The sequence below is a fragment of the Platalea leucorodia genome (genome assembly GCF_965183815.1).
Source record: "Platalea leucorodia genome assembly, chromosome: 13".
NCBI lineage: Eukaryota > Metazoa > Chordata > Aves > Pelecaniformes > Threskiornithidae > Platalea > Platalea leucorodia.
Window position 1 is genome coordinate 9,242,054 of NC_138835.1, and position 13,001 is coordinate 9,255,054.

The following is a 13,001-nucleotide window of genomic DNA, read 5'->3' on the forward strand; positions in this document are numbered from 1 at the left end:
GCGGGCACCGCCGCGGGGCGGGGCGGGGCGGGGCGGGCGCGCCCTGAGGCGCCGCCGGGGCCGCCGCTCGCCGCGGCACGAGACCGTGTGCTCACGGCCGCGCGGTCACGTGCGCGCACCGCGGTCACGTGGGCGCGTCGCTCGCCAGGCGCGTGCCCCCGCCCCGCCGGCGGCGGCGGCGGCGGCGGCCCCTCAGGACAGGATGTAGTCCCGGCTGGGGGCGGCGGAGGGATAACCGGGCGGCGTCAGCTCCCTCTCCGGACCCAGCCGCAGGGCGCGGCGCCTCCTAGCGGGGCCGGGGTAGATCCCGCCGCCGGCGGCTCCCTCCGTCTCTCTCGCGAGAGCCCCCTCCCGCCCCCCCGCTCGGCGGGGTTATGTAACCCGCCCGCCCGCCGCTGCCGGGGCGCGGCCCGCGGGGCGGGATGGGGGCCAGGCCAGCGGGGATCCACCGGGGCTCGGGCCCCCTCCCCCCCGGGGCGCGGCCCCCTCCCCTCCCGCCGGACAATGAGTCCCGTATGCTAATGAGAGTCTCGCGTCACTTCCGCTCTTTCTCGGCCGCCATCTTGGCCAGGGCAGGTTCTGGGCAGGAGGGACCCGGCTGTATTGTCTGCAGGGCGCCCAGGGAGCCCCCCCCCGCCCCGCAGCCCCACACCCCCCGCCCCGGGGACCGAGCCCAGTGAAGCCGCCGCCGCCGCCGCCCCCGCCCCCCCGGGACCCGCTCACCATAGGCCACCCCCCGCACACTCGCCACCCCCCCCCCCCGCCATCCAGCCCCCTTTGTCTCCCCCGCGCCGCCGCCGGCTCCTGCTCCGCCCGCCCGCCCAGGGACCCGGGCGGCGCCAGGGAGGCAGCTCCGCGCACCCCCACCCCCAGCCAGAGGTGCCGGGGGAGCGCCCGCCCTCGCTGCTGAGGAGAGCCCCAGTCAGGTAGGTGTGTGCGCGAGTCCGCGGTCCGACCCGGGCGGGGGCAGCCCCCGCCCGCCCCTTCTCTCCCTCCCTCCTTCCCTCCCTCCCTCCCTCCGCCCGGCGGTGCCGCGGCCCCCGGCAGCCCCGTGCCCCCCACCCCGGCGGCGGGGCGGGAGTCCCGCGCCGTGCCCGCCGCCCTGCCCGCTGCGGCCGGGGGGGGGGCTGCGGAGTTGGCAGGCGGGCCCCCTCCCCCGGCCGCACACATGTTGAAGAGACTTCGCCGCCTCACGGAGGCCGGTTCTGCTCCGGCCGGCTGCGGGGACCGCTACGCTGCCGGCTTCTGCCCGGGGCCCGCGCCGCAGATGCGGTCCCGGCCTACTCCCTTCCCCCTCCCGGTAGGGGGGACCGCACACGGATGTGTCCCGGGAGCGGCTGCGATGGCCAGGGCTGCGCTGGCGGTAAGGCGAAGTGAGCGGGATGACGAGTCGGTGAACGGGTCCGGCATCCCGGCGCTGCCCGCAGCCTGCCGGCGGCCGGCCGCGGGTCCCCGCTGGCGGAGTTGGCGCTGGAGCGAGGCCGGAGGGCAGCGCTGGCTGCCGTGCGATGAATGGGGAGCAGCCTCCCGCCGGCAGCCGGGGTGGCTCTGCCTGCGGGAAAAGGCGCGACCCGCGGCTGGCACCCTGAGCCGGGGACCGGCTGCGGGATGGAGCAACGTTGACTCACCCATCCCTGCTTTCCCTACCCTGGGCTATAGTTACCGACACCCGTTTCTCAGACAAAGGCGGGGGAAGGCAAACCCTCGAGCCTGGCTGCGCTGCCGGGAGCTGCACCCCCCTTGTCACGCACCCCCTTCACTTGGCGGCTGCAGCCCGGGGGCGGAGGAGGCGGGGGGGGCCCCCGACATTTCCAAAACAAGTCCTACGGCGTACGCGATGCTGGCGGTGCCCCCTCCCCTCCCGTTCAATCGGTATTGTCGCTCCCGGTTTATGGCCGTGGAAGAAAAATACCAGCCCCCACCCAAAATGCACCGCAGCCCATCGGCGGCGCCGAGCCGAGTGCGGGAGGGAGGCGGTAGGGGGCGCCCTCCCCGCGGCGGGCAGGGCTGCGGCGGGCGGGGCGGGAGGGCCGGCGGCCGCCGCCACCACACAGCCCCGGCTGCGGCACCGGGCCCGGCGCCGGGCGGGACGGGCGCCGGCCGCTACCTGCCGGCCCACCTGCCGGCCCGGAGCCCGGCTCGCCCGCCTGCTGCTGCTGGGCGGGGGGCTCGGGCCGCTGCCGTAGCGGTGGGAGGGCAGCGCTGGGGTTGGCGAGGGAGAGGTGGGCGGTGGGAGCCCGCGCGGGGTGGGCGGGAGAGTTCGGAGCACATGGAGGCTCGAGGGCGGCTTTGCGAGGCTCTGTGGAGGATGTTAGTAATTGTACCAAAACTTGGTTGTGGCTTGCGGTGCCATTTGCCTTATAAACTTGCATGGCTTCTCTCACACGTTCCGAGCGCATGGCTGCAGCGGCAGAAACTTGAGTGTGAGGCGTTGCTGAAGCATCGAGTGCTTTGTCTGGGGCCGTAGGCGAGAGTCCGGGTAACCGGGCACTTCGACGTTTTGATGCTCTTTGTTTATTGGATGTATTTAAGCCATTTGGTAGGTGTGAAAGAGGTTTTCATTCCATTTAGAGAAATTCCTTTGTTTTTTTTAAGGTTGCTCTTACCAGCTATGTTTCTATTTATTTTTACTACTATTTTCTATTTCTGTTTGGAGGTACAAGGTGTGTTTGAGATAACGGAGACACGATTCCTACCTGTCAGTGTAGCATGGACCAACCGTAGCTGGCTCCTGTGCAGCACAGCCTGTACGTGCTGCAGGCCACCAGCGTCCTCTCCTCTTGCAGGCTGTCGGCTACTTGGAAAAACTTTCACTTGGGGACTTTGGTAACTGTAGTAATTACAAGTTGCCATCCTTCTAGGTCAGAAAGATGGATCATCCTGTCTAAAAAACAGAAAAGCGTGGTTTTTTTTTTTTTTTGCTTTTAATAACAAAACAAACCAAAGCTTGGTTCCTTTTTAGATATGCATATGCAGTGTTGGGCAGTAATTTGATATCAGCAGATCAACATCTACCATGATATGTGTTGAAATCTTAAAACATTAAAAAGAGGCAATGGAAGAGAAACATACTATCGTTAATAAAATTGCACTTGAGGCTGATGGGTTGTAACATGATTGTTACCTTTCCCGAAGATTATTACAGCAAATACTGAAATGAATTTCAGTCAAAATAGAGATGTCCTTTTTGACACACAACAAATAACTTGTTCTCCTCCAAAATTAACACTAAGATAGATGGTTTTGTGCTGTTTTTTTAATAGTACGCTGCCCTTTACTAAATTTCTTAATTAACTTTTAAGAATGACTTTTTGGTGTCTAATAGAAATGAGACGCTGCCAGTGTTTGGGGACAACTCTCTGAGATCCTTGCAAACTGATATATTTTTAGTGCCCCATTATTAAAAAAAACAACTTTTTTATTTTTTTTTTTACTTGAAGTGGTGGTCCATGTGACAGGTTTATAGAAAGCATCTCTTTAGGTTACTACTATTTATGCTTGAAAGTATATTGTGTGGAACTACTAGAGCTTAAAAGTCATTAAGAGCTTGTAAGATCATTTGTGTTAAGTTTCAGCAGGGAGATGTTGTTTGGATGTGCAAGGGATGGGGAAGGTGAAAGGTGGCTGCCTTTGCCTGTAGGTGAGACAGACAAGTGGTGAACAGTGTCTGCTGCTCAGAATACTTAGGAATGAAAAACCTTCACAGGAGAGGAACCTAGTGACTGTTTTGGAAAGTTTGTGCCCTACAGCGTTAAGCATTAGCTGCACAAACAAAACATCTAGGAAGACTGTATATGCTCTTCAGGATGAGATGAATAACTTAAATTTTTTTTTTCTGTATACGTAGGATAGAAGTTACCAGTTGTCAGAAGATGCCCATTAGCATTTTCAGAATTGGTATGTGTCACTTACAGCTGTATATTACAACAGCATTTTAATTAAGCTTTAATAGTATAAAGTAGCACTTGCTAGGTACTTACCAAACTGAACTCTACAGTTACTGAATTCGGTATTAAATTCTAGATGAATGCACGTACAAATTTTCTGTGGAAGGTCAGTTGTGCTTCCGACACACTGCGGAGTGAATAATAGATGGTTATTCCCAACCCAGCTTTACCACTCCATAATAATAGTAAATATTGAAAGTAAATATTAAAATTTAAAGTAGCATTCCTGGAATACGTAACCATATCAGAATCTTATCAGTAGTCAGAAGTCATATAGTCCAAATGTGTATTTTATAACTTGTTATTAAGATGGCAGCTGATTTGATTGATGTAAAGAAAGAAATTGGAACAAATCATTTTGTGGGAGCAAAGACAGTGCTCATGGGTTAATGTATGTATTTTGAGGTGGCTGCAAATAAGATTTAGCAGCTTGATAGGAAATCTATTGGGATGGGGCTTTTTTGTGGTGGGGTTTTGTTTTTTGGGGGGTTGGTGGTTTTTTTTTTCCAGAAAGGGGAAGTTATCTTTGCTCCACTACTTGACGTTGGTTTAAGAGAGACAAAATTTTATACATCGGAATGAACAAACCAGGATCAGATATGATGAGGATCACAGTCTGAAGTCTGTAGGACATGGGTGCCAGGAGAGAGGGAGTGAATTGGCTGTAGGGCGGCAATTGATCAGCTGGTCAGGGTGGTCCACAGGTGTCATTTGATCTGCTTTATCCACGTGGGCAAAGATGGGCTATTTTTTTAAATTATTAGTTCAGCTGAGTTTGTACATTAATAATGCTGTTTGCTGGGATTTTTTTTTTATATGCATATAACATGCTTGTTTAAAAAAGAGATAACAGCTGACTATGTTGGTCTGCATCTAAACAAGCATTACAGTATTTTTTAATTTAATATAATAAAAAATAATATAATAAGATCTGCTCTATGCTTAGAGATATATATATATATAGGGTATGTTTTTTATTAACATAACTGTAACCGTATAATTGTTAATGTGGAGGTAGTCCTGCTCATAGAAATAAATATGTTGATACAAGTGTATGTTTCCTAATAATAGTATCAGCTATGGAGATGAGAATAAAAGGTACTGGTTTAAGGATACTGTAATGTAAATGTCTGTATATGCATTGGAAGAAAAAGAACTCCTGATTATGTTAATTTAGTTTTTAAAAAAAATCCTATGCCTTCTGTATATGTAGAAGGTTTGTTTTGACTCACCTGGCACATCTTGGGAAGAATGCCCTTGCTTTCCTAGTCAGGATGGCCCAATTGACCTGTTCATTTTGAGCTTTCAGGAAGTACTTAGATCTGGTATAAAAAACAAATATGTGTTTTAGATTTGAATAAAGACATTTTTAGAGAGGGTGTAACTCTTATTTATCTACCTGAGGGCCATATGCCTCAAGGAAGAAACTACATTATTCAGAGCTTCACTATAGCTAGCTGATGTTGAAAGGCAAACATGAGGCTCAAATTTAGTGTCTCACTCTTATATCACATTAGTGCTTTTGAATGTGTATGACGGTTGATGGTTTTGAATAAGAGTGGAATAAATACCATTTTTTTCTGCAGTGAGTCACTTTCAGTTACCACCATTTATATCCTTACTTTTTTTTTTCTTAAGGTGGCATGATTTGGATGAAAACTGATACTGGTTTTTGGGTCCTAAACCATTGTAGTTGGCTCTATGAACACATCACACCTGCAAGTTCTTGGCTATCCAGATCACATGGCAGCATGTTTCATTTGAAATCTACTTCTCAAGTAGTATCTGAAACAATTTACAAGAAATAGAAATTAAGTAACTCTGTAAACAGCCAGTCGTCCACTGAAGTAACATTCTTCAGGTCATCCAGTCACTTAAATGTAGGAAAAGGGCATGCTCTCAAGCCTGGCTTCACTGTTTGGTGTTTCTTCCCTACCCCAGCTCCTCTTCTCTCCTGTAGGCCTCAGCCTTCAGGCATTCTTTCTTTCACCCCTTTTTACCTCTTCTGTGTATTGATTTCTGATGCGACTCTGGATCTGATAGTTCTTTGCTTGTGCTGCAGCTGGGCCAAAGAAGTTAGTGATGCAGATTCATAGCAGCAACAGTAAGGGGGCAAAATGTATCTTGAAATCTAAGTAGGCAAAATGATTGTTTTAAAATGCTTTCCCCCCCCCTAAAAAGTGAAACTTAAGTTTGTGATTTTTTTTGTTTTGTTTTGTTTCCCCATTCCTGCTGCTGCTGCTATGAAGCCTTTTGAATATCGAAGGTTCCTGAGTCAGACCGAAGACAGCAGTAGCTGAGGTGGATTAACGCTGGAATGTAGTCAGGGATTGGAACACTTGGGAGCTATGCTTAGACAGAAAGGGAAAGAGGTAAGAAACGTGAAGTGGTAAGACTGATTTTAAGCTCTTGTTTACAGACTTTACCCAATCATGTATTGCCAGCATTTGTGCATAGCGTGTGTGAAGTGGTAAGGCAAAGGAAAAACAATTAGCATCAGCCTACTTTACCAACTATTTTTACATTTTAAATACTCAGATGCTAGCCAGTTGGCGAGATCCCTTCAGTGTCTAATGTATCTACTGTCTGAGAAAGCATGTATTGGCAGGGTTTTGGATGAGCTTGTAAAAGCATTTGTATGCTCTCTTTTGTTTCGTTGATTTGTTCTGCCACTTATACCAGCGTGCAAGCAATGCATTTTACTAGTTAGGACGCACTAAGGGTTGCAATTTCACTATTGGTTTACATGTATCTGTGTCTGTGCTGCCAGTGGAAGGGGTGGCCTGAGCCACGCTTCCTGCCACCCTACGTGTACCGGCCCTAGCACTTACTTCTGTTTGGGTGAATGAAGGAACCGCTCTGCCTGAAAAACTCCTTTTCAGTTGGATCAGGTCTCTGCTCTGGCTGCTGACACAGTGGTGATGTCAGGAAAACATGACACAGAGAAGACAGGACTGTGGTTTTCACTTGCAGTCTAATCCGATGGCAGCGTAATCCAATTGTAAATTACGTCTGTATTGATTACATGCTTTGTTCTTGCACATTTTACAGAGACTTCTGTGCTGCTTTGTTTAATTATCCAAATGTTTTTGTCAGCTTTGGATTGAAAATTTCAAGATGATTCTTGATTTAATTTAAATGGTAACTGCTAATTCATGAAACATGCTTATATTTCCAAAATAGTTTTTATTGTGGGATTGTTGATGCTTAGCTACAATCTAGACGAGGATTATTTTGGAATTGTACAGCATATTCATGCAGCCTTTTTTCCTGATCACTGCAGTGTGGATATCATGGTGTAAGCAAATAATATCCTTCGTGCTTCAATGATCTCCAGTCTCGATTTCAAATTTCAGCAAGATGTGCAGGCTTTATTACATTTCAAACTGAAATCTTTAAGAAATAGCCCTAAACAAGGGAGGCTATCATATTGAGTACGTATATTGCGTATTGATTTCACTGCACGTATGTGGATGCATATAAACGTTTATCTTCTGAGATCTTGGAACAGTCACAAACGATATTATTTAAGATGGCAGTAGGTGTGTAAGCCTACTTCTTGAGCTGCTAGTGCCTCTAATTTAAAATTTCCTATACGCTGAAGTATAGCATGCCCAAGAGAATGGATGCAATTTCAAACTGCTTTTCAGAATGCAGTAGAGATTGCCAGAATTGATGTGTGTTTTATCATGTGCGTTCAAAACATCCTTCTTTAGAAAAGGTTCAAATTTAGCTAACAGCATTCTATGACATACGTCAGCCTATGTCATCAAAATAAGAAAACCCAACAGAAATTCCCAGCAGAGTGTAAGGTAGCAGATTATTCATCAAGAATAGAAATAAGGAGTTGTGGTTCCCAGAGCAATTGAAATTTGGCCATTTTGTATTTTGTGTTGGGGCACAAAAATTACACGGTGTACAGAACTTTTACTACTAAACAAAAGTTGATAAGGAAATAGTTAATTCCCTTTCAGTTTTGCAGTTAGTGTACACACCCACCAGATGGAGCTTCTGGCACCAGTGGAAAATTCCAGAAATCGAGCAAGAATGAGAAGTGTGTGAATGACTTAGAAGATCCCTGTCTGCTGGACTGCAGAAGATTTTTTTTTTTTAACCTTTAAATAAAAAATGAATGGAGAGTAAGACATATCAGCCTTACTGATTCCTTTCACTAGAACTGTCTTCCGTAGAAGTTTTTCCTCCGATGGGAAGTTGGAGTTCTAAGTGCAAGAGTCACCAAGCTGAAGCTAGACAGTAAGCTCCCCCCCAAAAAAGAGATAAAACAGTTTCATAAGCCCTTGTTGAAAATTGCATATAATGAACATGAAACAGCATGTTCAGGTTTTGAACCTAAGACTTTCCTCCAAACGATTTTAAGTGGGTTTTTTTTTTAGTACCACATTTTAGATGGACTTCTCTCCTGAAGGAATATTTACACAGGATGTCCAGAGAAGTGGTGTGAAATGGTCCTTTTTGTTTGACACACAACTTGAAATTTTTTTGGAGGTAGCTGATTTAATCTCTGAAGTGATTTTTAGATATTTTTAAATTCTTTTTTTTACAAAGGGACTTTTAAGAAATAGACTGAGTGTGAGGGGGAGTTGGGGTGATTTCATGTGCACAGTGCTGTGACAGTTTTACAATGCTTTGACCAGATAGCAAAATACATTTGTTGATTTCCATCAATTCCAATAATCTTAGCTTTAAAACAACATGTCAGGTTTTTCCAGAGCGTTTGATTTGGGTTTTCTGTTCACTTTATATCTTTCTAATGTGGCTAGGCCCGTTTTGGATATAGACACAAGTTAAAGGACCTTGGATATAGACACAAGTTAAAGGGCTTGGGGGCTTGTGCTTGCTGATGTGCTAGCTTAGGGTTGAATTTAAGTGCCGGGTCTAACATGGCAGCTGAGCACACAGAATTACCGAGTTGGAGCTGAGAGGTGTGTGTTAGAAGTTAGCTGAAGACCATCATGTTACCTGGGCAGAAGCTTGGTGCTGCAGATGGCTGAGCTGGTGAGGCTGAGGAGGTGCGCTCTGTTTAAAACGTTGCCATGAGAATCGAGCGCTTGCTGTTACAAAACAGCCTCCATCCTAGGATTATAGCGGACTTGAAAAAGGAGCCCTTAGTTGTCTGGCATTTCAGATGTGCTGCTAAACTGCAAATCTTGTTACCTTCACAGGAGATGTGGGTGCACAGCCCTCTGAAAACTAGGCCAGCAATGCTTAAATAAGGAGGAAAGAGAAGAGTCCAACAGAAGAAAGTGAAAATGCTTAATGTAAGGGCAGCGATAGTCGTGTTGGGAGTAGACTCCTTGTTCACTCAGTGCAGGGAGAGGAGATATTTAATTGCAACTCTTAACCTTTTCAAGGAAGTTTTCGGTAGTTTTCAGTTCTTCTAACTTCTCTGTTCTCCCTGATGGTTCTGCTCCCCGTGTGTTTGATTTGCTCACTCTTCCCTGAGATACCTTTCTGCTTCCTGACTGTCCCTCTTCCTTGCTCAGCTGTCCTGGAATTGTCTGGTCCCAGAGTCCCTGCTGCAGGGACAGGCCATCATTGTCCCCATGTGAATATAGTGTGTTATACACCATCATACTATATAGCATCATTTAACCTGCATACGTGAGGAGGCTGCTTTTCTATTGCTGTGGGAACCATAGGTTAATTTTCTTGCATAATTTTCTTGCATATTTTTCTTGTATTTTAAGATATTTCACTCAATGTTGCACTAACAGCCTTCTTTGCAAATCTGTCTCATGGCTGGCTTTTTAGAGCATGCTATTAAATACAGTTAGCTGGGCAAATGATTAAAAGTAGACCTTATTTTGAATGCAGTTGGAATAGGGAGATAAAAAGCACAGTATCAAGAAACTAACAGTCTTGTTTGATTTCGTCCAGGAACATACAGCTGCTCTCAGCTCTGATACATGCTACTATGTTGCACTGTCACATGTAAACCAAGAACTTCTTCAACTTAAAATCGTAGCAAAATAAGGACTAAAATAAAAGAATTTGGGATTATATAAAGTCAGAAAAATGCCAGATGCTTGGTGATTCTCATCAGCAACACAATGCAGGGAAATGATACTCAGCCTTCGGGAGGCCCAGTATGGGATGAAGTACTTCCCTGTGCTCAGTATTCGTATCTTCAAACTGATACGCTAGTTGTCACCCATCTGCTCTCAAGGCCGATCGGTCCTCCTCCAGAAGCGTGCTTTCGGCAATGAGGATTCAGTGGGAGAAAGGTGATTTGGACTTGATAGAGATACAGGGGCACTAGTTCTGCTTTCTAGTTAGAAAATAGTCCAGTGTGAAACAAAATAACCCATCATCCTTAGCTATTTGAAGATACGGCTAGTGGTCTTGTTAAAGCATATGCAATATTCAGTTTTGCCTCAATGTAAAGTATTTTAAGAATTTTGTGTTTTTAAATTTCTTAGAGCATTTTAGTATCTTCTGTTGAAACCATACTTGCTGAAGAAAAACAATCTGTACTTTAAGCTGTGCATGTTCTGTCTGAATAATCAACAGAGATTAAAATCTAACAACTTTAAACAGTAAAAATCCTTATTGCTTGGAAAAGTAATTATAAATGACTCAACAAATTTTGCTTTTATAAACTTTAGATTTGGTTGTTCTAGACGTCATGATACTAATGTTATGTCTTGTGTTTCCAGTCTGTTCAAGACTGAGTTTCTGTCCATGGGTGATGTGAGTTGAAGAGTTATCAGTCTTCCTACAGAAGCATAATCATTTACATGCCATTACCCCAAATGGTTTACTTCACATCCTCCTACTAGCAGCATTGTAACTGAAAATTTTAATCTGAATACTTCCCAAATGAATGTCCCTAGGGCTGTGGCTGACAGCCACCTCACCTGTTTGATCTCCCGTATTCTTGTAATTTAAGGTGGGACTGTGTTTGTATGGGAACCTTCTAGGAAAAATTAGCTGTACAGGGAAGTGCTGTTGGTGTTTTACTAAGTGTACCTCATCTATACAGGGGACAGCTATGCTGCCGGTACTGATAGCTCAGATGAGGTGTAAACTGAGGTCCTAACCACTTCAGTCAAAAGGTGGGACTATGATGTGTGAATAGGAGCATTCTCTCTGTATCCTGCTGGATTTCTGAATTGGGTAACTTGATTGAAATCTGAGCACCAAAATATTCCTCAGGTAGCATCACCCAGCGGAATCCGTTGCTTAAGCCACAAACCTGCTAAAACTTCCTGCAGCACTGTTAACTTGCTGGAATGCGCTCTGCAGTAGCTCCGGGTCAGTAAAGGTACCGTAAATGTGGTTTATAATTAGCTTTGGAGTCCTTCGCAATGAAACGTACGTTATAAATGTAAGATTGCCCTTATTACATTTCTTATCTCTTGTCTTTAACGCTTTGTTTTGTACAGCAGGATATGATCCTTCTTCTATGTCCGGGCTTTGGCCTCACACAGTAGGTGTAATATAATCGCTGAGGTGGGCGTTCTGGAAGGAGAATTATTTTTGGAGGCTTTTGCATGAAACTTGTCCAATGAGTCTGAGACGCCCAAGCACCATTAATTTTGGAGGTAAATGCCTCATAATATGTACTGAATAGATTGGGAAGAGTTAAGATTTTCATTTGGCAAAGTATGGGCAAAAAATAGTTGAAAGGATAGTTGTGACTGTTTACTTCTGACGTTTGGACATTTTGAACTTAAAGGAACACCAACTTGAACTCTAGAAAAATCGGGGGTGTGGGGGGCTTTGAGCTCAATCAGTCTGGCAGCTTCACTGCATATTAATTGGTTTCCTGGTTTAAAAGTTTTTCCCCTCTTGTGATTTATTAAAACCAACAGAGGCAAAAGTGAAAGATGATTTTGACTGCAAGAGAAATGACCAGACTGCCTGAAGTACCCTCTCATGCTGAAGCAAACTGGGGAAAAACCTGGGCCTTGTGATATGGAAGTTCAAAGATACATAATTTAAGTTGGATGTCCCTTTAAGTTATTCCTTGGAACCTGACATTTCCTATTTGAATCTCAATTAAAATGTTTAAATTTGGAAATTCAACTGAAATGTTTTCTATGAAGATATTTTCTCTCATTTGTCTATAAATCCGACTGTCATAGTGGGCTGGGATATGTATAAAGGGAGGGGAGGGAGGAATACTGTAGTTAAAACAATGAAAAGATAAAGCTAAAGGGGGAAGAACAACCAACAACAAAACAAAACAAACAAAAACAAATGAAAGAAAATATAACAATCAGTCCCAAAAGAGTTTTCTAAAAATGACAGATTTTAAATGTCAGTACTTGCTTTGGGTGGGGGGAGGGGGGGAGAATCATTTGCATGAAATATGATTTACTTTAACATGCTATTGTTATTGGAATAACATCAGGTTACTGATAAAATGATAAAGATAATGTACGTTTTAAAAGTTAGTAAGTTAAGTTTGCTCTAGTAAACAACAGTAATGTAGTACTGGCACACGGCCAGTAGAGAAATGAAAACTGTTTTAAAGATTTACAGTGTCTGGGTTGCACTGATGATGTTGATCCTGGATTCTCATTGCTTTCTGATTTTAATGATAACTGTTATTGAGAAATATTTAATACTTAAAAACAGGCTGTCTAGTAGAGAGCTATCCTGCACTTTCTAATGAAGTAATTTTTAGCATAATCTGAATTTTATGCACTAACTTGTTACCAAACTGCATGCATTTTTTTGATTATGCTGTTTCACTCTGCTGCAGCCCTTCCCTTTTAGTATTATTACGGATATTAAGAACTCTGGGGTTGAATTATTGGAATGAAAACCATGGGCTCATGATACGTACCTAACAAAGGCAATGGACTAGAGTAGTGGGTTTAAGTGTGCGGGGGGGTATGTTATGTAGGGAAAAGGAACAGCTTTTAGAATAAGGGTTTGAAACATTGCTTTTTCTGTAGGAAAAAGATGGAGTATTGCATGCTGGGAACAAGTGCTTTCCATAAGGTAGCTAAATTTTAAAAGTACATTTGTTTCATTTTGTTTTAGGCTTTGCTTAAGTATTCTAATCTAGTAATTTTGTCCTTT

The 13,001-nt window shown here is 45.3% G+C and overlaps 1 protein-coding gene across 27 annotated transcripts in view; it reads left to right on the forward strand.

Moving 5' to 3' along the window:
• The first annotated feature begins 794 nt into the window (after window positions 1–794).
• Window positions 795–13,001, forward strand: part of ADNP (activity dependent neuroprotector homeobox) — a 36,420-nt gene continuing 24,213 nt past the window's right edge. For 2 of the 27 annotated variants that reach the window (XM_082325985.1, XM_082325984.1), the window contains exons 1-6: window positions 862–926; window positions 3,848–3,897; window positions 5,586–6,319; window positions 7,922–10,192; window positions 10,625–11,232; window positions 11,354–11,512. Coding sequence is in view for 25 of the 27 variants with exons in the window: in XM_082325975.1 (XP_082182101.1) it covers window positions 12,882–12,920 (39 nt within the window). In the remaining 2 variants the exon portion in view is untranslated. The other 25 variants (XM_082325969.1, XM_082325991.1, XM_082325986.1 and 22 more) reach the window with 25 other exon arrangements.